This window comes from Somniosus microcephalus, chromosome 7 (assembly GCF_052327205.1).
Source record: "Somniosus microcephalus isolate GS21.2 chromosome 7, FLI_Smic_1.0, whole genome shotgun sequence".
Classification (NCBI taxonomy): domain Eukaryota; kingdom Metazoa; phylum Chordata; class Chondrichthyes; order Squaliformes; family Somniosidae; genus Somniosus; species Somniosus microcephalus.
This window is the reverse complement of record NC_140993.1, coordinates 164,787,444-164,811,365: the sequence shown is the minus strand read 5'-3', so window position 1 is coordinate 164,811,365 and position 23,922 is coordinate 164,787,444. Positions and strand designations below refer to the sequence as shown.

The window sequence follows — 23,922 nt, the reverse complement described above, 5'->3', positions numbered from 1 at the left end:
TTATTATGCTTTCTCCGATGTCCACGGTATACATCAGTGGTCCTAGTCGTGTGCAGATAGTTCCAGGCTGCCATTTCTCGGCACGGTAGTCCCGGGCCAAAACCGGTTGGCCTATCTGGAAGGCCCTAGTTGGCCTTTCATTCATGCCCTGAAACTGCCGGTTCTCCACGTCCCTTCGGATGTTGGGCTTGACCAAATCCAGCCGGCATCTTAGGTTTCTATTGTAGAACATCATGGCGGGAGTTTGGTTTGTAACCATATGTGTTGCATTCCTATATGCAAATAAGAAGTTATCCACCTTGTGCTGAAGTTTTATGTTTTCATTACCCATGGCCTTTATGGCCTTCTTAAAGGTCTGGACAAACCTTTCAGCCAATCCATTGGTGGCGGGATGGTATGGGGCGGACATGTAGTGCTTTACCCCATTGTTCTTTAAGAACTTTCTGAATTCTTCGGACACAAATTGCAGTCCATTATCAGAACATATCTGTTCCGGCAGCCCATTCCTGGCAAATATGGTCCTTAATACTGTGATGGTTTTTTCCGTGGTGGTGGAGGACATCTTTATTACCTCCGGCCACTTGGAGTGTGCATCAACTGCGATTAAGAACATTGAGTCCATAAATGGACCAGCAAAGTCGATGTGCACCCTTTGCCAGGGAGATGAGGGCCACTCCCATGGATGTAGAGGGGCCTGTGGCGGAGCATTTTGGACCTTCTGGCATCCTAGGCAGCTCTTGGTCATGTCTTCGATGTCTCCATCGATACCTGGCCACCATACAAATGCCCTAGCTAGGTTCTTCATTTTCACTCCACCCAGATGCCCCTCGTGAAGCTCCTTTAGCACTTTATCCTGGAGTTTGGGTGGAATCACTACTCTGGATCCACACATCAAGGTTCCTCGGCACACTGACAGCTGTTCTCTTCTTTGCGAGAATGCTGGCAACAGTGGTTCGCCATGTGCTGGCCATCCCTTCATTGTTAAATCGTAGACCCGTGAGAGAGTAGGGTCATTTCTGGTCTCCCTTTCAATGGCAGAATTTGTCACCGGTAGACATTCCACTATGGTAGAGTGGAATATCTCTACTGGGTCTACTGTAGGTGCCTCTTCTATCATTGGCAACGGCAGGCGTGATAAACCGTCAGCATTCCCATGCTGTTTTGACCCTTTGTATTCAATGTTGTATTGGTGTGCCCCTAGAAAAAGGGACCACCTCTGTAGTCTTTGTGCCGTCATAATGGGGACACCTTTCTTAGGGTTGAATATGGAGATGAGGGGTTGATGGTCAGTCAGCAAGGTAAATTTTTGTCCGTGTAGGTAATGGTTGAATTTCTTCACTCCCCATACCAGGCTGAGTGCTTCCCTGTCTATCTGGGAATAGTTACGCTCAGCTGAGTTCAATGAGCATGACGCAAAAGCTATCGGCCGTTCCGAGCCATCAGGGAATCTATGGGACAATACCGCTCCTATGCCGTAAGGGGATGCATCGCACGCCAGTCTGATTGGTAGTGATGGGTTGTAATGAGCCAAAACTTTCTCGGATGTGATTAAGTCTTTACATTTATGGAAGGCACGTTTACAGTCTTCGTTCCATTTCCAAATCACTCCTGTGTGTAGAAGATCATTAAGAGGGTGTAGAATAGTTGATAAGTTCGGTAAAAATTTATGATAGTAATTTATTAATCCCAGGAATGACCTCAATTGTGAAACATTTTCAGGTGCTGGGGCTTTTATAACTGCTTCAATTTTCAGGTGACTTATGCAACCCTTCCTTATTAATTATGTGGCCACAATATGATATCTGATTTTGGAAAAATTCGCACTTGGGGCGATTTGCTCGTAGGCCCCGTTCTTTCAGCCTAGTGAGCACCTGCTCCAAATTGGCAAGGTGCTCGTTGTCGTTTTCTCCTGTTATAAGGATGTCGTCTAGGTAACACTGAGTCCCCGGAATCCCTTGCAGGACTTGCTCCATAGCTCTTTGCCAGATAGCTGGAGCTGATGCTACTCCAAAAATCCGTCGATTGTACTGGTACAGGCCTTTGTGTGTGTTTATTGTGAGATGCTTTTTAGAGGTCTCCTCAACCTCCATCTGTAGATATGCCTGTGCCAAGTGAATTTTTGTGAAACGTTTTCCTCCGGATAGTGAGGCGAAAATATCTTCTATCCTCGGAAGAGGATACTGTACCGTGTGAAGGACCGGGTTTACAGTCACCTTAAAGTCCCCACAGATGCGAATTTTTCTCTGTTCCTCAGAGTTATTTTTCAATGCTTTTTTCATGACTGGAACGATGGGTGTTGCCCATTCGCTCCAATCTATTTTGGATAATACGCCTGCCTTTTCCAAATTCTCCAGCTCTGCCTCGACTGCCGGACGTATTGCGTATGGCACCGGTCTTGCCTTAAAAAATTTTGGAATTGCTGCATCTTCCACTTTTATTGAGGCGGTGATGCCTTTCAAGGTTCCTAGTTTCTCTTGAAACACTTCTTTGGTGTTGGCCAAGATGTCTTTTAATCGTTCAGGTATGATGTCATCATTGTTTTTTTCCTTACTGGTCACCGTCAGTGCCTGAATGGAGTGCCAGTCTAAACGTATCTTCCTTATCCATTCACGTCCCAACAACGGTGGACCACCATCTTGTAGAATGTATAAATACAACTTTTGTATTTCTTTGCCGTTGTATACCACAGGCACCTTTATTTTTCCTTTGGGGTATACTTTCTGCCCCGTATATGTTTTTAAGATAATGGATGTGTCTTTTAGAGGTATATGCGAAAATAGCCTCTCGTAATCTCGTCGATTTATTACGGTTAGAGCTGATCCTGTATCTAGCTCCATTTTAACTGGGGACCCTGCTATTATGAGGGTAACCCAAATGGTCTGGTAATCTTCATTGGCAATTACATTATGTAATTTGAGAGAGCTTAGTCTCTTGTTCCCGGAGTCGCTATCGCTCTTCTGGTCTTTGGAGCTACTGTCCGTCATCATTTGTACCTTTCTGTGCTTTTCCTTATTGATTCTTTTCACATTAGTGGATTTTTTATTTTCAGATCGGCATACACGTGGAATGTGTCCCATCTTTCCGCATCGCCTGCATGCTTTTTCTTTGAACCAGCAATCCCTCTGGTCATGGTTGGATCTGCCGCAGCGATAACATCTTTCGAAACCCCATGTCATTTCATGGGTGCCGAAGTCCTGTGGCCTTTGCTGTATCTTTGCCGCTCCTATTGCACTGAAAGCCTTGTCCAGTGTTAAATCTTTTCCAGAAGATACCTTTTTTTGTGTTTCTACACTTAGGGGATCGCAGATGAATTTGTCTTGCAGAGAATCTGCCAGTCCTGCCTCGAATTGGCAGTGTAGGGTATCAACAATCTCCTCAAAATTCTTGTCCATCGGTTCGGCTGGAGTGATTAAGTTGCGTAACAGCTTGTATGTTTCTGCGCCCATTAGATCCAGAAGCACTGAAGCTTTTTTTTCATCTTCTATTCCATTTGCGGTGCAAAACACCTCCACTCTTTCTACATATGTGGTCCAATCCTCTATCTTGTTATCAAAAACATCAATATTGCCAAAGTTAGGCTCTGTTTCGTTATCAAAAGCATCAATATTGCCAGACTTAGGCATTTCAAAAAAGATATGGCGCTTCCCGCGCTTTTTTTTCTCTCTCTGTAGCAACGATATGGCGCTTCCTGCGCTTTCCCGCCGCTGCTACCGATAACAATGCTGTTTTACTGTGGTTTCCGTTTATTCACTGTTGGAGACTCGTTCCCGACGGAGGTCTAAACGCTGACCTGCTTGCCGCGCCGGCCGTCTCCCGAGTGCACCCTCCCAGTCCGTTATTGCTTGCCTCCGATTTTGCTGCCTGTCTCAGCTGTAGAGCCCGCCGCTGGAGCCCCAGCCTGACGCCCAGGAAGGATTAGCGCAGTACCTGCCACCAGCTTGGCCAGCTGGTGAAACCACAGTTTCTGTTACTTCCTTGAGTCTTCTGGACGCTGGAGGAATCGATGTCCTCGAGGTGCTGCCGAATTGCAGGTAAGTCCGTTTCCACTTCATCGCCACTGTAGTGTCCGTGTGTAGATAAAGACACTGAAGACAGGAGTTGGTTCATAGGTATTTACTAAGCAAGTCTGGGGGGGGTTCTAAAGGATATACACAATACACAGGCTTATATAGCCCAAGTGGCAATTACCGGCATTGCGCACGCCTGGGGCTCTTAAAGGCACATACACCACAATTGCTTTTAAAGGCACATACACCACAGAAATCCTCTCGTCCATCTTTGTCCTTTCATCAAACACAGGGTCGATTGCATTACTTCCCTTTTGCCAAAGTCCTGCCGTGGTCGCTGTTAGATCCGTGATTCTTTAAATAGGATGTTTCCCCAAGAACTACACGGATGCTGTAACTTAACAATCAACAGGTGTTTACTAGAGTAGAGTAGTCTCAAGACTGAAGTACAGAAGCCTGCTCCGGCTTTATATACAGGTGTGGTCACTGCCGGTACTACAGTATACAGGAGCTGTAAAACAGTTCTCTCTTAAAGGTACATACACAACAATTCCTCCCCTTTTAGATTAACAGTACCATAACATTCATTTAACAATTAACATTTTTAACATATTTAACTGAAAATAGTCCATTTATAGATTCAGTCTTTGGGGCGGCTTCCTGATCCTTTCGGGATAGCGCCTTTCCTGAGGTTCTTGTTCTTGGTGCGGAGGCGATTCTGGCCCCTTTTCGTCGGTTAGTTCATCGGTTTCCACTGCTACTGGTTCGGAGGTAAATGCTACCGGTATGTCGGGTTCATCCCCAGGTACTCGAGACATGGGGTTGACTCGTTCCTGTGACGCTAAGATCTGATCGACGTGGCGTCTCACAATGTTCTCCCCGACATCCACTGTGTACATTAATGGCCCCTGCCTTGTGCATATCGTTCCGGGTTGCCATTTCTCTGTTCGGTAGTCACGGGCCAAGACTGGCTGTCCTACATTGAAGCTCCTTGTCGGCTTCTCATTGATGTGCTGGAATTGTTTATCCTCAACATTTCTTCGCACATTGGGTCTGAGCAAATCCAGACGAGATCTCAACCTTCGGTTAAAGAACATCATGGCCGGGGTCTGGTTGGTAACTGCATGTGTTGCATTTCTGTAGGCTAATAGGAAATTGTCCACCTTATGCTGTAGTGGAATTTCATCATCGCACATGGCCTTTATCGCCTTTTTAAAGGTTTGTACGAACCTTTCAGCCAATCCATTTGTGGCTGGATGATACGGGGCGGATGTATAATGCCTTACCCCATTCCTTCTCATAAATTTTCGAAACTCTTCGGACACAAACTGTGGCCCATTATCAGAGCAAATCTGCTCTGGCAAGCCGTTCCTGGCAAATATGGTCCGTAGGACTGCAATCGTTTTCTCTGTAGTGGTTGAGGACATTTTTATCACCTCAGGCCATTTCGAGTGAGCATCCACTGCTATTAAGAACATTGAGTCCATGAATGGACCAGCAAATTCAATATGCACCCGTTGCCATGGAGAGGAGGTCCACTCCCATGGGTGTAGAGGGGCATGCGGTGGTGCATTTTGGACCTTCTGGCATTCTGAGCAGCTCTTGGTTAGGTCCTCGATTTGTTGATCAATCCCCGGCCACCACACATAAGCCCTAGCAAGGCTTTTCATTTTCACCCCTCCCAGATGACCTTCATGAAGCTCAGTTAGCACTCTCTCCCTTAACTTGGGTGGAATCACCACTCGGGATCCACACATCACTGTCCCCTGGCATACTGACAGCTGTTCTCTTCTGGATGAGAATGCTGGCAACAGTGAGTCGCCATGTGTTGGCCATCCCCTCACCGTCAAATCATATACCCGAGACAGTGTCGGATCATTGCGGGTCTCCTTCTCTATATCCGCGTTCGTTACTGGCAATCGTTCAATTATTGATGAATAAAATATCTTGATAGGGTCCACTGCTGGTGCTTCCTCCACAGTAGGCAGTGGCAGGCGTGATAGCCCATCAGCGTTTCCATGCTGTTTCGTGCCTTTATATTCTATTTCATATTGATTCACCCCTAGAAACAGGGACCATCTTTGTAACTGTTGTGCAGTCATCACTGGAACGCCCTTCTTAGGATTAACGATGGAGACAAGTGGTTGGTGGTCAGTCAGCAAGGTGAACTTCTGCCCATGCAGATAGTGGTTGAATTTTTTTACTCCCCATACTAGGCTGAGGGCCTCCCTGTCAATCTGGGTGTAGTTGCGCTCGGCTGAGGTTAGTGACTGAGATGCAAAGGCTACTGGCCTCTCCAACCCGTGTGGGAATTTGTGCGACAGCACCGCTCCAATACCATAGGGTGATGCATCACATGCCAAACGAATTGGTAGTGCTGGGTTGAAATGGGCCAACACCTCTTTTGATGTGATCAATTCTTTACACTTCTGGAAAGCTCGTCTACGTTAGTCATTCCACTTCCATGGCACCCCTGTTTGCAGTAGGTTGTTCAGTGGGTGTAATACCGTGGACAAATTTGGTACGAACTTATGGTAGTAGTTTACCAGCCTGAGGAACGACCTCATTTGTGACACATTTCCCGGTGCTGGAGCCTTGACTACTGCCTCAATCTTTTCAGGGGACTTATGTAACCCCTCTTCATCGATGACGTGGCCACAATACGAGATCTGCTTCTGGAAAAACTCGCACTTGTGGCGATTAGCTCGTAGCCCATATTCCTTTAATCTGGTGAGCACCTTCTCCAAGTTGGCGAGGTGATCACTGTCATTTTTGCCCGTGACCAGGATGTCGTCCAAATAACACTGGGTCCCTGAAATCCCTTGCAGGACTTTATCCATCGCCCTTTGCCAAATAGCCGGAGCCGATGCTACCCCGAACACCAGCCGGTTGTATTGATAGAGACCTTTATGAGTGTTGATCGTGAGGTGTTGTTTCGAGGCTTCTTCTACCTCCATTTGCAAGTACGCCTGGGCTAGATCAATTTTGGTGAAGCGTTTACCTCCAGATAGCGAGGCGAAAATATCCTCAATTCGTGGAAGTGGATATTGTACCGTGTGAAGGACTGGGTTCACTGTCACCTTAAAATCCCCACAGATGCGGACCTTCTTTGGTTCCCCAGGCGTATTACTCAACGACCTCTTCATTACAGGAACGATGGGTGTAGACCACTCGCTCCAGTCTACTTTGGACAGTACTCCTGAACGTTCCACCCCTTCCAGCTCTGCTTCGACGGCTGGTCTGATCGCATAAGGCACTGGTCTGGCCTTAAGAAACTTTGGGCTGACATTTTCCTCTATTTTAATCATTGCTGTTATGCCTTTTAGTGTTCTGAGTCCCTCCTGGAACACTTCTTTTGCGTCAGTTAGCATTTTTGACAGTCGTCCAGGTGTGACGTCGTCATTCTTTTTGGCCTCAACCTTCAGTGCCTGTATGGAATCCAATCTAACTGTATCTTCCGGATCCATTCACATCCTAGCAGTGGTGGTCCTCCATCTGACAATACATATAAGTCCATTTTAGGTATTTGCTGGCCTTTGTATATCACTTTCACCCTTATTTTTCCTTTGGGGTAGACTTTTTGCCCCGTGTACATCTTCAAGACAATCTCTGTAGCTTTCAAGGGTATATGTGAAAATAGCCGCTTGTAGTCCCTTTGGTTTATGACTGTTAGGGCTGATCCTGTGTCCAATTCCATTTTCACTTGGACTCCGTTTATCTTGAGTGTAACCCAGATAGTCTGGTGATCCTCCATTTTGGTTACCTTATGTAGTTTCAGACAACCCAGCTCCTTGCTTCCGGAGTCTGTGTCACTTTTCTGTTCGTCTGAACTACTGTCCATCACCTTGCGTACCTTTTTGTACTTCTCCTGTGGAGATTTTTTGCTGTTGGTTTTCTTCCCAGACCTGCAGACTCTTGCTATGTGTCCTGCTTTTCCACACTGTCTGCACACTTGGTCCTTGAACCAACAATCCTTCTGGTCGTGTGTTGTTCTGCCGCAGCGATAACACTTCCCTGTTCCATAGGATATTTCATTGGTGCCATATTCTTGCGGTCTCCGTTGTATCTCTGCAGCGCCCCTTGCAGCTGCTTCATGTGATACTGCCATACCGAAAGCCTTGTCCAGCGTAAGATCCTTTTCTGATAGAAGCCGTTTCTGGGTTCCTTCACTTTGAAGCCCACACACAAACTTGTCCCTTAACGTATCTGCTAGTCCCACTCCAAACTGGCAGTGTTTCGATAGCTTGTGCAGTTCCGTTAAGTACTCAGCATTGCTTTCGTCTTTGTGTTGGTTCCTTTTATGGAACTTAAATCGTTCTGCTATCAGCAGCGGTGTGGAGTTTAAGTCGTCCTGTAGGATTTCTACTATGCTTTCGAAATTCTTATTCACAGGCTTCTCTGGGGTTATTAGGTTTCGCAGTAACCCATAAGTTTTTGCACCCATGGAATTTAACAAAACCAGTGCTTTCCTAGCATCTGGCACTTCAATCGCCCTGCAGTACACCTCAATACGTTCCACATATGTCGCCCAATCTTCGACTTCATTGTCGAACGTAGAGATACTGCCACTCTTCGGCATCCCTGGGTGTGATTTAACTGTCAGAAATGGCGTCTCCCGCGCTTTCCCTTCTTCTCCGCTGGCACAAAATGGCGTCTCCCACGCTTTCCTTTCTTCCCGCGCTCACCCTTCTTCTCCGCTGCGGCTTCTAAAAATGGCATCTCCCGCGCTCTTCTTCTTCGCGGCTCAATGGCGTCTCCCGCGCTCTCCCTTCTTCTCCCCGCGGACACTGTTCAGTCCTTGAGCCCTGGCTGTGCTCTGCGCATTTTTTTTTTTCTGTGCGCCTTTCCCGTTTCCGCCGCTCGGTCCTGAACCCGGCTGCTGCTTTGCCCTCTCTCTCTCCGTTTTGTTTTTCCTCGACGCCGCTCAGTTTTCAACCCCCGGCTGCGCCCTGTGCGCTTCACCCTCTATCTTACCCCGTTGACGCTGCTCGGCTTTTTCTCTGCCGTCGGTCGGCTCCAGCCGCCGCTGTCCAGGAAGGGTCTGCACTGTACCTGTCATCAGTCTGTTGCTGATCGTCGTGGCTGGGGAACCAAGCCCGGCTCTCCACAGCCTCCCCTGCGATGTTCACTCTCTGCCGGACGACTGGGCGGTTGCTCGTGGTCGACGCCCGTGTTTCTGGCCTCGACTTTCTTCCACCGCCCTCCCGGAGCGAATCCTCGAAGGGAAATGCAGAGTTGCAGGTAGATTCGAATCGACACTCGTCGCCACTGTTAGATCCGTGATTCTTTAAATAGGATGTTTCCCCAAGAACTACACGGATGCTGTAACTTAACAATCAACAGGTATTTACTGGAGTAGAGTAGTCTCAAGACTGAAGTACAGAAGCCTGCTCCGGCTTTATATACAGGTGTGGTCACTTCCGGTACTACAGTATACAGGAGCTGTAAAACAGTTCTCTCTTAAAGGTACATACACAACAGTCGCCATGCTGTAAGGGGTGGTGTGTGGGTTGTTTGTCAGCTTCACCTCTGACTCCTTTGAGCGGTTTGAATTGCTCCCACTCCCTTTTGTTCTAGACTTTGGACTTATTTGGGGGTTGTAATAAACTTGCAACAGACACCTGGGTTAGTCAAAAGAATTCAGATCTTTATTTTGAGACAGGAAAATATACAATACAATAAATCTTATCGCTCTAAAAGGGGGAACACTTCGGAATATGCGAGGGAGAATGACAATGGACAAAATACTTCACCCCTCCCAATCCCACGACACCAGCTAGGTTGAATTTCAGAGGACCAGGAAAAGCTCACCAAATGCAGGAATAGTTTGTAGAGTGGGAAAAACTTGCAGATCTTCGGTTTCTTCCGAGTTGGTTTCTTGTTGGTCACGGTGGCACAGTATTACCTGGTTGGTGGTAATATTGGCGGTTGTTGGTTTCTGTAGGCCTTTGGTTGCCGCGATCTCTGTTTCTTCTTTCTTCCTTCAAGTCTCCGATGATGATCTCTCTCTTGAGTTGGTTGGCTGAACTTGAACTGCTCCGATCTTGAACTGACTCGAACCGAACTCGAACTAACTTACTGAAAAGGCAGGCCTCAATTATACTAATTTGGGGCCTGGCTTATCTGACTGCCAAATCTCAGGTTTCTTTGTTAAATTTGGCGGGCTCGTTATTTTTAATGTGTTTTAAAACATTAACAAGCTTCGAGGATGGCCCATCCAAACTTAACGAGTTTAAGGGATGGCCCATCAAAACTTAATCGGCCTTTAACTGGTTTAGGGATTGCCTTGAAACCAGTTTAAAAATGCAAAACATTTGTCAATCTCTTTAATTGGTTTTGGACTGTGGTTTGTTTGTTGTATCCTGTAGGGCTAATGTTCCTTCCTTTGTATTGCTGGGGACATGTCCTGTTTATTCAGGTACCTGGCTCTGCGAATTCTCGGCGGGAAACAGGTTTCATTATCCTTATGTAAAACTGGGGTGGCCCAGGACATTCCTCGACAGTCCAATAACCAAACTCGGGGTCCCACCCCACCTCCTCTTTGTCCCAGCCTTTTGCAAGCCTGAACATGTCCTTTCAAACCAGCCAAATCTTCCTGGGATTTTTAATTTAAATCCCTTTGGCCCAACAACTCCTTAAAACAGTCCAAAATCTTTTCTTCTTACACTTAGGAAAAATGTAATTTAACTCTTTGAAATTCTTCTGTTAGGCCCAACCATACATTTTATCCTTTTTACAGATTTCTTCTGTGATATTCCAAAATCCTTTTAAAAATGGCTTTCCTTCTGTTCTGGGGTTGTGCAGAAATTTTCGAACCTAACAGGTGTAGATCCTTTATCAGTGCTAATGGGAGTAATTTACAAGCACAACCATACTTCCACTTCTCTTGACCCCTGCACAGTCTCTAAATTGTCAGACTGCTTGTCCAACATCCAGTACTGGATGAGCAGAAATTTTCTGCAATTAATTATGGGGAAGATTGAAGCCATTGTTTTCGGTCTCCGCCACATCTCAATTTCAAAATTCTCATCCTTGTTTTCAATTCCCTCCATGGCCTCACCCCTCCCTATCTCTGTAATCTCCTCCAGCCCCAAAAACCCTCCTGAGATATCTACGCTCCTCTAATTCTGCCCTCTTGAGCATCCCTGATTATAATCGCTCAACCATTGGTGGCCATGCCTTTTGTTGCCTGGGCCCTAAGCTCTGGAATTCCGTCGCTAAACCTCTCAACCTCTCTTTCCTCCTTTAGATCCTTCTTAAAACCTACCTCTTTGACCACGCTTTTGGTCACCTGCCCTAATTTCTTCTTATGTGGCTCAGTGTCAAATGTTTTGTCTTATAATACTCCTGTGAACTGGCTTGGCATGTTTTACTACGTTAAAGGCGCTATATAAATAAAAGTTGTTGTTTGCCAACTGGGTGGTAACCTGGCAGAACAGATCGGATCGGATCGGATTGGATTGCCTGCCTGTTGTAGAACCCACCCAACCTGGTGGCTTGTATAATGTGTGGGCAATCCGTTCTGCCAGGTTACTGCCACTTGGAGCAGTTTAAAATGACTCCCAATATTTTTTTTTCTATTACCCAGGATAACGTAAGATCAAGTGCAGTCTGTTTTTGAATGAGCTACCAGTTTCCAATCTTTCCACAAGGCAATGTCATTGCTCCCACCAGCCTACTCAATGTTTGCACACCACCTGGCCCTCGCGTTGAATTGTGGGGATTGTAGTTTTTAAGGCCGTGCTAATGGGATGAGGATGACGTTTGCGTTCCATTGGACTACATCACCCAGAGTGGCCCGGGTGGCGCAGGCAGGACAGGGAAGCACAATGGCGGCTGCTGCGGGGAAACAGGACAGTGATGGAAGGTGTCGAGATATGGAAGTGCAGAGGCCGGAGCAAGGCGACGGGTCACTGCAGGTCGTCCAAAAACTAGAGAATACTCGTGTCAAACTGGTTCTGTATCATTGGTCCCAGTCTTTCTGTTCACAGAAGGTGAGTTCGTGCGAATAACGTAGAGAGTGGTGGGAGGACTCGCCGGTTGATGTTGGGGATTGGGGTTAGTCATGCCACTTACATCCCACTCTCTACGATTTTGGGGACACGGCAAATGGTGCTTAGTTATGTTTTCCCCCCATGCGGTACAATGCAATGAGGTGACCGACCGAGATATCCGAACATACACCCCAAGGACTTCAAACCTGGGTCGAGCTTAATGTCACAAGGGGACTGATTATTTTATGCACAAATTCATGCTTGGGGTGACAGCCGATATATGTAGCATAGGAATGAACATGAGCACCACCCTCATTGGTAGCGTGTAGAATCAGACCATTTTGGTCTTCTGAGTATTACACTCTCTCATACGCTGTAACTTGAGAAATTGAGTTCAGAAAGTACAGATGAGACAGGCCGTCTGATTACGTCTTGAATTAGTGTAGAACGTTTTCTCAACTGCTCTACTCAAAAGACCACTCCACTCAAAAGACCACTCCAAGTGTTGATTACATGGATTTTGTTGTCACTGTTCAGTTTTGTGTTTTAACAATTTCTCAATGTTGGAAAGGATGTCAAGGCCTTAGAGAGGGTGCAGAGGAGATTTACTGGAATAGTACCAGGGATAAGGGACTTCAGTTATGTGGGGAGACTACAGAAGCTGGGGTTTTTCTCCTTTTGAGCAGAGAAGATTAAGGAGAGATTTAAGAGGTGTTCATAATTTATGGAGGGTTTTGATAAAGTAGCGAAACTGTTTCCACTGCCAGGAGGGTCGATAACCAAAGGATATAGTGTAAAGTCTGTGGGTTGTTTAGTTAATTAATACACAGACTACCAGAGTAACTTAAAACAGGACTTTACTATTCGAAGGTCAGGGCAAATCTGCCCAATAAATCCTGACACAACACTTATATACTGGTGTGGTCACTGTCGGTATTACAGTATACAGAAGCCAAACAAAGTAGTGCCACACCTAAAATAGTTCTCTTAAAGGTGAATGGTTACATACAATAGTTCTCTTAAAGGTAGACGGGTACATACACTACAATCCTCCCTTTTTAGCTTACAACATAGTTATTCCCCATTAAACATAACATATAATCAACTTCATGTAAAACAATTCACAGATATAGTCTCTGCGGGAAACAGTTCACAGATTCAGTCTCTGCGGGAACAGTTCACAGATTCAGTCTCTGGTCTTGACTCGGTCCGAACAACATCTCTGTGGTGTAGCCGGTTCACATTTCTAGCGTGACTCATCCAATAGTCTTTCCCTTGGCTTAACAGCTTGAACTTCCGTCCTGCTGAACCAGCAGTGCTGACTTTTACAAACAGCTGGACTGCCTTGGTAATTTTTCCTACTTTCCAACTGATTTGGCCCTCTTCGTAGGGCCCACGTGCATGATCTGATAGAAGTGATAATGATTTAGATGGTTATCGTCTTCTGCTTCGTCTTTTTCTTTTCTGCTTCTTGGAGACTCTCGGGGCTCCCTTATCCGCTGCCAGCTGTAGCGCCACCATCTCCCTATGTTCCTTAGACTTTAAGTGCTTCATCCTGATTTCTGCACTTTGGGAGTTTTCATCACAAGCTGGGCAGACCAAGTCATCGTAATATTCCGTGTCACTCAACAGGTCATGGTAATATTCGGTGTCGTCCTGAGCTAGTCTAGCGAGAGGGCCTGCTACTTCTTCCTTACCCAACTGGACGTTAGCCGACTGTTGTTCCCTCCCTAGACATCTTTCCTGAAGAGACTTCTTCATGCGTTCATATTCATCCCGCTCTTCCTTGGTTTCCTGCCAATCCTTCACTAATGACCTCGTTTGTGATTCCAATACTTCCCCTTCCATCGGGGATTGATTGATCGGGCTATTCAATCCTTCTACTGGAGCAGCTGTTTCAACATTCTGTAGTTCACATTGACGTGATTCAGCGTACTTTCGGCAGCCCCGTAAAATCTGTGTTGCAACCTCAACTATTCCCCAAACTTTTGAGAGCTCCGAACCCCTTCCCTTTGAAGATTGAAGCTCGTGTTCAAATGGTTCCCATTGCAGAGTCTTGTCTCTCAGCATATGAAGGAGTTGGCTGACCGTTAACTCTTCCACGGGGACCCTGTGGATCAGAGTCTTCTCCATGTCATCCACCTTTTCCTCCAATGCTTTCACCTTTTTTTCCTCTTGTACTTTGGCTTTAAGCGCTCGGAGAAGTTGCGCCTTGATGCTCTCTAGCTCATGTTCAGGGGCCATTCTTACAGTCTCTGTGTTTCTTACAGTTGCCTTTTCTTTCACTGAAAGAATTCCCAGTTGAATCTGTTCTTCAAGTTGTTGAACCTCGGTCATTGCCGCCTCATATTTGTCTTGGGTTTCCTTCAATATTTTTATGAGTTCTTGGACATCTTGTCTTTCATGTTCTGCCATGTCTTTCACCTCTAATTTCTCATCTATGGATGGAACTTCTACCGATGAGTCTGTCTTGGCCTTGAGCTCATCAAGAATTTCCTGCAGCCTTTGGACTTCTTGCTCATGTTCAACCTTTAGTTGCTCATAAGCTTCCACTGAAACTAGCTTTTCGGAGGTTGCCGAGTTAACCCCCTCCCAGGATTGTAGCCTGGGCCTGTTCATACTGTTCCTTCAACTTCTCAAACTCTGCTTGTAAGGAGTCGTAGAGAAGAACTGGAATAAAATCCTGGCTTCCTGAAGATTCCTCTTCATTTGCTTCTTTCTGCAAATATTCTAACTCCTGAACATCATAAGGGAGATGTGATCGGTGATTGGTCACGATGGCTCTATGGTCGCTCTCTGCTTGAGCTAGCTGCTTCTGTTGTCTTTCCAGATTCTCCCATTCGGTGTCATAGAACTTTTTCATTGTTTTCATCTCTTGTACGAGACGGTAACTCAATTGTTCTAATTGTTGTCGTAATTTGAAATAAAGTTGAGTCCGAGCTCGGTGTTCTTCCGTCATGGATATGTCCTTAAACTGAACAGACTCAGAATTCTCTGTCAAACTATGTTGTCGTTGTTCGGTGGAGATCTGTTCTGAAACTTTGTTCTTCTCTGGAGCATAAGCCTTTCTGCATGCCTTCGTTTTTCCAACCTTAGTCGGCAAGTCCATTTTAGCCTTGTCTTTCACATTTGGGTTGGTCTTATCGTCATCCGATTCAGAATCTGAGCTGATTGTCTGCACCGAGTCCTCACTCGTTATGGCTTTTAGATAGTGCCATTCCATGTCTATTTTCTTGATCCACTCCCGTCCTAGAAGTGGTGGTCCTCCCTCAGCTAGTACGTATGAGTTCATTCTTGGGTGTTCTTTACCCCTATCTCTCACCTTGACTCTTATCTTTCCCATGGGGTATACTTTATGCCCCGTGTATGTCTGCAATACGAACTTGGTATCTCTTAAGGGTATACGTGAGAATAGCTGGTGGTAATCCCTTCGATTTATGACTGATAGAGCTGATCCAGTGTCCAACTCCATTTTCACTTGGACTCCAGCTATTTTTAGCATGACCCAGATAGTTTGTAGGTCAGCTTCCTTACTCACATTGTGAATTCTCAGACTACCCAGCTCCTGGCCGTTTGGGTCTGAGTCCAAATTCTGTTCGTCTGAACTCTTCGCCACCTTGTGTACCTTGTTGTACTTTTCCTGTGATGGCTTCCTTTGGTTGTTGGTCCTTTGGTTGTTGGTCTTCTTCCCTGACCGGCATACCTTAGCTATGTGACCCAGTTTGCCACATTTCCTACATTCCTGGTTCTTAAACCAGCATTGGTTCTGGTCGTGTGTTGTCTTCCCACAACAATAACATTTTGTTGTTGTCGAGGTAATTTGATCCACACTGAGTGCCGCTGTCTTTAGCTGCATTTCCGCAGTTCCCTTCGCTGCGGCTTCGTGCGATGCTGCAATAAGGACAGCCCTGTCAAGTGTAAGGTCGTTCTCTTCGAGTAGTCGCTTTTGTGTTCCTTCCTTTGCCAATCCGCACACGAACTTGTCTCGCAATGCCTCTGTCAGATTCCCTCCAAACTGGCAGTATTTCGCTAGTCTACGCAGTTCGACCAAGTATTCTGCGTTGCTTTCGTCTTTCCGTTGCGTTCTCGCATAGAATTTGAATCGTTCCGCCAACATCAACGGTGTGGGGTTCAAGTGATCCTTCAGAACAGCCACAATATCATCGAAAGTCTGATCCGCCGGTTTAGCTGGTGATAGTAGATGCTTCAAGAGCCCGTATGTCTTCGCGCCCATCGAGTTTAACAAGGTTATAGCTTTGTCATCTTCTATTTTATTGGCCTCACAATAGATCTCAATGCGTTCCACATACGTGGCCCAGTCTTCTACCTCGGAATTAAAATCGTTGATGTTACCACGCTTAGGCATCTTCCTCTCTTCCTGATAAACACCACGAATTATTTCTTTAAAAATTTTTTTTTTTTTTCAAGATGGCGGTTCCCGCGAAAATGGCGGTTTCCCGCGCTTATCTTCTCTCCCCGCCCACTTCAATGGCGGTTTCCCGCTTCTGTCTTCTTCCCCGCCTAATGGCGGCTTCCCGCGTTTCTTCCCTGGCGGGAGGGGTACACTTTCCCCACGGGCGACGGCCGCTGGCTTTCAGGTTCACAGCCTGCGCGTCGGCTTCAGGCTTTCCCTTTTCTCGGCAGGGCAACCGGCGCTGGGTACACCCCGTTGACGGCGAACAGTTTCAGCCGCTGGGCTGGCTCTCGCTCAGTTCCCCTTGCTCGGGCTCTGTCTCTCTCCCGCTCGCTCGGCTCTACCGGCGCTGGGTACACCCCGTTGACGGAGAACAGTTTCAGCCGCTGGACTGGCTCTCGCTCCGTCTCCCTTGGTCGGCGTCGGCTCTGCCTCTCCTGCTCGCTCGGCCCCCAATCGCGCCTCCCAGCCCTCTCGCAGTCCGGTGCTTCCCTCCCCGGCTGCGGCTGAGTTTATCTCTTCCCGCGCCTACGTTCCCGGTCGCAGCGCTTCGTGGCTTCGGTCGCTGCCCGGCCTTCTTCGCCGGTCGCGGTCTAGCTGTCTCACGACGCCGTTGCGTCCCCCAGCCTGTCTGTACCGCGGCTTCCTTGCTCCACGCTGCCCCAGTCTCAGCGCCTCTGGACCCGACTTCTGTCCGGCTCCTTTCCCCCTCGACCGTGGTCGAGTGCACCGCCCTTATCCTCCGGTTATTCTTTTTACTTTCCCTTACTCACAGTCACCGTGGCCGCCTTGCTTCCCGTGCTGATCGGCTCACTCCTCACCGTGGCAGAAGGGACAGTCAGTGCCTGTTGCTGATGGAAGTCTTTGTCTCTAAATTCTTCCTCCTTTCTAGTTCTGCAGCCTCGAGTTTTCTCCCAGCAGAACGACAAGGGCAGTTGCCTCTTCTCGACGCTCGTTAACTGCTTCGGAAGTATTGTTGCCGCAGGGTACGATCGGACTCGTCGCCACTGTAAAGTCTGTGGGTTGTTTAGTTAATTAATACACAGACTACCAGAGTAACTTAAAACAGGACTTTACTATTCGAAGGTCAGGGCGAATCTGCCCAATAAATCCTGACACAACACTTATATACTGGTGTGGTCACCGTCGGTATTACAGTATACAGAAGCCAAACAAAGTAGTGCCACACCTAAAATAGTTCTCTTAAAGGTGAACAGTTACATACAATAGTTCTCTTAAAGGTAGACGGGTACATACACTACATATAGATTTAAGGTAATTGGCAAAAGAACCTGAGGGGAGATGATGAGAATTTTTTATGCAGTGAGTTTTGGTCACTGCATGAAAGAGTGTTGGAAGTATATTCAATAATAACTTTCAAAGGGGAATTGTGTGTGTATATATACTTGAAAAGGATCTATAGGAACACTAAACAATACTGTAAAACATCAAAAAGAAAAAAAATTGCATTTATATAGCGCCTTTCATGACCACTGGACGGCTCAGCGCTTTACAGCCAATAAAGTACTTTTGAAATGTAGTTACTATTGTAATGTGGGAAATATGGCAGCCAATTTGCGCTCAGCAAGGTCCCACAAACAGCAATGTGATAATGACCAGATAATCTGTTTTTATCATGTTGGTTGAGGGATAAACATTGGCCAGGACACCGGGGATAACTCCCCTGCTCTTCGAAATAGTGCCATGGGATCTTTTCCGTCCACCCAAGAGCGCAGACAGGGTCTTGGTTTAACGTCTCATCCAAAAGATGGCACCTTCAACAGTGCTCAAGTCCCTGGAGTGGGACTTGAACCCACAACCTTCTGACCTCAGAAGTGAGAGTGCTACCCACCCATCAAAGTAACTATTGAAATGCACGTGATAGAAATTTGACTGCTAGACAAGCTGTGCAACGCAAAGTGTGAAATACTGGAGTTTGCTTCCTACTGACAGCATATCTGTCCATGGAGAAAACTTGCATTGGGATATCTGGGTCAGTTGTTGGCTACTTCCACAGCAATTGCACCTAATTGAACACCATGGCCATGGTAGGGATTGGTTCCTCTATTTCTATCTGCTGGATCCACTTGCTTGCGCCTCTTCCTCACTGCTGCACCCAAAGCAGCAGCATACTTCTGGAGATTTTCAACAATCTTTGTGTTGGTTAGTGATTTTGCATGTCATAACTTCCTTAACAACATTGACTGGATTAAACTCTGCTAACAGTTGCAAAATACTTAGTTGGCCTTCGATCTTTGACAATGCCACATGTAGCTGCTTCCTCTGCTTGTGTTGAATTTGCAGTGCAGAAAGCAGTTGGCAATGGTCTTTGCTTTCAACTCCTCCCATGATTAATGAATCATGTAGATTGCCTGTAGAACATCCATTGAAAATGACATGCCAGTATCCTGTGACAATCACTTTTTGCACCAACCATTTCTTGTAGTGCTGTTTCATAACAAATCATGCCAATATCCATTGGCTGGATCACTGACATTATATTAGCTCCATCACACTTGGATGCAGACACTTCATGTTGGCCGCACAGTTGTCAACTATTGGGTGGCTTTTCTAGATGTCTTGCTTCAGTCAGAGAGATGCAGCTACTCCTCAAAGAACATCAGTCATCCATGCATTGTTTTGTGGGTTACCAGCAGAATAACACCACCATTAGAAGTTTTCAGAATTCCCCATTGCAAGCTGCTTTTTTCCTATTCATGCCAGCATAAAGCATGGTGGTAATTCATAGGTTAACCTTTCTCCCCACCTGAGCATTTTTTAATGTTTGGGCACAGTTTGTTTTTTGGGGGGGAAAAGGTCCCATTTCATCAGCATTAAAGATGTCGTCGCGCTTATAACAAGACAAAACTTCAGGAATTTGGTCACGTGTGCTGTTGCTGACATTTTCTGCGGGAATGCCGCTAACCTCCACTTATGTGGACCTGCACTTGATTACGTGGCAGTTTTTCAAGTGATTGATCGATGAATCAGAAATGGGGTCGGTTCCAAATTCTTGTGAATTCATTTTCCTTTTCCAGCAAGATGAGGTCAGATACCCCAGGTAGGATTGCTGTTCTGATCTGCCTCAGCTAGCTCAACAGCCTGATATAACATTGAAACATTCTGTTCCTTTCGCTGCTGAAATTCTGCTGATAGTCCATGGTGATTCTCTTTTGTTTTTCAGGCCGTTGGAGAATGTTATATTTCTGTGCAACAATTTTCTTCATTTCTCTGGGGTGCAAATAACTACATATGGGTGTGATCTTGTGGCCATTACAGAAACATGGCTGCAGGGTGACAATGCCTGGGAATTAAACATACCAGGTTATTTAATGATCAGGAAGGACAGGCGGGGAGGTGGGGTGGCTATGTTAATAAAGGAAGGAATCACTGTAATACAGAGAAATGATATTGGGTCAAAAGATCAGGACAATGAAACAGTTTGGGTGGAGGTAAGGAATAATAAGGGGAAAAAAACACTAGTGGGCGTAGTCTATAGGCCTCCGAACTGTGGCAACTCTGTTGGACGGAGTATCAATCAGGAAATAGTTGAGGCTTGTAATAAGGGAACATCTATAATTATGGGGGATTTTAACTATCCTATTAATTGGACAAATCAAATTGGGCAGGGCTGCCTTGAGGATGAGTTCATTGAGTGTATTAGGGATGGGTTTCTTGAGCAGTATGTAACTGAACCGACCAGGGGGCAGGCAACCTTAGATCTGGTCCTGTGTAGCGAGACAGGATTAATTAAAAATGTCCTAGTAAAGGATCCCCTTGGAATGAGTGACCATAACATGGTTGAATTCCATATTCAATTAGAGGGTGAGAAGGTTGGATCTCAAACAAGCGTGCTAAGCTTGAATAAAGGAGACTATGAAGGTATGAGAGCGGAATTGAGTAGAGTGGACTGGGAAAATAGATTAAAGGGTAAGATGATACATGATCAGTGGTGTACATTTAAGGAGTTATTTTACAACTTCCAAAAAGTATATATTCCACTGAGAAGAAAAGGGTGTAAAAGAAAAGACAGCCATCCGTGGCTAAGTAAAGAAATTAAGGATAGTATTCGACTAAAAACAAGGGCATATAAGGTAGCCAAATCTAGTGGGAGGATAGAGGATTGGGAAAACTTTAAAAGACAGCAAAAAATAACAAAAAGATTGATTAAAAAAGGGAAGATAGATTATGAAAGTAAATTAGCAAAAAATATAAAAACAGATAGTAAGAGTTTTTATAGTTATATAAAAAGAAAAAGGGTGGCTAAAGTAAATGTTGGTCCCTTAGAGGATGAGACCGGGAAATTAATGGTGGGAAATATAGAGATGGCAAAAACACTGAATGAATATTTTATATCAGTCTTTACAGTAGAAGACACTAAGAATATCCCAACACTGGACAAAAAGGGGGCTAAAGGGGGGGAGGAGCTAAACACGATCAAAATCACTAAGGAAGTGGTACTCGGTAAAATAATGGGACTCGAGGCGGATAAATCACCTGGACCTGATGGCTTACATCCTAGGGTCTTGAGGGAAGTGGCGGTAGGGATTGTGGATGCATTGGTAATAATTTTCCAAAACTCCCTGGACTCGGCAATGGTCCCGGCAGACTGGAAAACTGCTAATGTAACACCCTTATTTAAAAAGGGCAGTAGACAGAAGGCTGGAAACTATAGACCGGTTAGCCTAACATCTGTGGTAGGTAAAATTTTGGAGTCCATTATTAAGGAGACAGTAACAGGACATTTGGATAATCATAATTTAATAGGACAAAGTCAGCATGGTTTTATGAAGGGGAAGTCATGTTTGACAAATTTGCTGGAGTTCTTTGAGGAAGTAACATATCGGGTGGATAAAGGGGAACCAGTGGACGTAGTGTATTTAGACTTCCAAAAGGCATTTGACAAGGTGCCACACAAGATTATTGCTTAAGATAAAAAATCACGGGATTGGGGGTAATATTCTGGCATGGATAGAGGATTGGCTATCTAACAGAAGGCAGAGCTGGGATAAATGGTTCATTCTCAGACTGGCAATCAGTGACTAGTGGTGTTCCGCAGGGGTCAGTGCTGGGTCCCCAACTCTTTACAATCTATATTAAGGATTTGGAGGAGGGGACCGAGTGTAACATATCAAAGTTTGCAGATGATACTAAGATGGGGAAAGTAGTGAGTGAGGAGAACATAAAAAACCTTCAAGGGGACATAGACAGGCTAAGTAAGTGGGCAGAGATTTGGCAGATGGAATACAATACTGGAAAGTGTGAGGTTAGGAACTTTGGCAGGAAAAATCGTAGAGCAAGTTATTATCTTAATGGCAAGAAACTGGAAAGTACTGAAGTACAAAGGGATCTGGGGGTCCTGGTGCACGAAACTCAAAAGGTTAGTGTGCAGCAAGTGATTAAGAAGGCCAATGGAACGTTGGCTTTCATTGCTAGGGGGATAGAATATAAAAATAGGGAGGTATTGCTTCAGTTGTACAAGGTATTGGTGAGACCGCACCTGGAATACTGCGTACAGTTTTGGTGTCCATACTTAAGAAAGGACATACTTGCTCTCGAGTCAGTACAAAGAAGGTTCACTCGGTTAATCCCGGGGATGAGGGGATGGACACATGAGGAGAAGTTGAGTAGATTGGGACTCTACTCATTGGAGTTCAGAAGAATGAGAGGCGATCTTATTGAAACATAAGATTGTGAAGGGGTTGGATCGGGTGGATGCAGGGAAGATGTTCCCGATGATGGGTGAAACTAGAACTAGGGGGCATAGTCTTAGAATAAGGGGTTGCTCTTTCAAAACTGAGATGAGGAGGAACTACTTCACTCAGAGGGTGGTAGGTCCATGGAATATGCTGCCCCAAAAAGCTGTAGAAGCTACATCATTACATAAATTTAAAACAGAAATAGACAGTTGCCTAGAAGTAAAGGGAATTAAGGGTTACGGGGAGTGGGCAGGAATTTGGACATGAGTCTAGGTTCGGATCGGTCATGGCCCTGTGGGAGCGGAGCGGGCCCAGGGGCCGTGTAGCCTGATCCTGCTCCTATTTCGTGTGTCTAATTCTGTTAGATGCAGGAGATGGTTCTGTGATAGTGGATTGGCAGTTAGGATCAGATCAGCCATGATCTTATTGAATGGCGGAGCAGGCTCGAGGGGCCGATTGGCCGACTCCTGCTCCTATTTCTTATGTTCTAATCCACCACTATCAACATCCTGGGGGTCACCATTGACTAGAAACTAATTGGACCAGCCACATAAATACTGTGGCTATAAGAGCAGATCAGAGGCTAGGTATTCTGTGGTGAGTGTCTCACCTGACTCCCCAAGGCCTTTCCCACCTGCAAGGCACAAGTTAGGAGGTGTGATGGAATACACTTCACTTGTCTGGATGAGTGCAGCTCCAACAACAAGCAAGAAGCTGAACACTATCCAGGACAAAGCAGTCCGCTTGAACGCACCCCATCCACCACCTTAAACATTCAGTCCCTCCACCTCCGGCGCTCTGAGGCTGCAGTGTACCATGTACAAGATGCACGACAGCAGCTCGCCAAGGCTTCTTCAACAGGACCTCCTAAACCTGTGACCTCTACTCCCTAGAAGGGCAGCAGGCGCATGGGAGCACCACCACCTCCCAAGTTGCTCTCCATATCACGCACCATCCTGACTTCGACATATCGCCATTCCTTCATCGTTGCTGGGTCAAAATCCTGGTGCTCCCTACCTAACAGCACTGTTAGGAGTATCTTCACCAAGCGGACTGTAGCGGATATAGAAGGCGGATCATCACTACCTTCCCATGGGCAAGTAGGAATAGCCAATAAATGCTGGCCTTGCCAACGACTCCCACATCCTGTGAATGTATGGGGTGGGGCAATGCCATGGAGGGATTTGAAATGAGATTGAGAACCTTTAAATCAATTTGTTTGGGCACTGGGTGGCCGTGGAACTTGGTTAGGATGCGATACTTGCAATTTGGGACTTTGCATGTGAAGACACAAGCCGTGGAGTTCTGAATGAATTGTAACTTGGCGGCTAGAAATGTGGATGCTGACCAGAAGAATATTAGAGAAGGCAAGCCTTCAGCTGATAAGATGTGGATCAAATTTTGGGCAACGGGGTAGATGGGCTGTTTATGGAGGTCTAAGAGTATGGTCTTGGGAATGGAATAGAATGAGGAAAGAATTCCTTTTGAGGATGGAATCGCCGCTCAACTCAATTATGGTTCTGTATCTCTGAACTTAGCCTGAGGTGGCAGGTGGGGAGCTTGTTGGTCCCTAGGACACAGAGATGCAGGAGTAGGCTGACTTTGGTTTTACCAACGTCATTCTTAAATGGTTTGCTTGCTTGCGTTTGAAATTACAGGAAACTTCGCGATATCCGGCACCGACGGGACCGAGCTGCTGCCGATCTATCAAAACTTCCGGATAGACCAGCGCTAATGTTGAAGGATACGGAGGTTTTCATCTCCTTATCTGACAACGAACACTGTTGCTTAGCAACAGCTTGTAAACA

The 23,922-nt window shown here is 46.0% G+C and overlaps 1 protein-coding gene across 2 annotated transcripts in view; it reads left to right on the top strand.

Moving 5' to 3' along the window:
• Positions 1-11,787: 11,787 nt before the first annotated feature.
• Positions 11,788-23,922, top strand: part of gdap1 (ganglioside induced differentiation associated protein 1) — a 28,737-nt gene continuing 16,602 nt past the window's right edge. Inside the window, exon 1 of one of the 2 annotated variants that reach the window (XM_085993184.1) lies at positions 11,788-12,001. In XM_085993184.1, coding sequence (XP_085849310.1) covers positions 11,837-12,001 — 165 coding nt within the window. In that variant the 5' untranslated portion in view covers positions 11,788-11,836. The remainder of the gene's footprint in view (positions 12,002-23,922) is intronic. The other variant, XM_085993185.1, reaches the window with a different exon arrangement.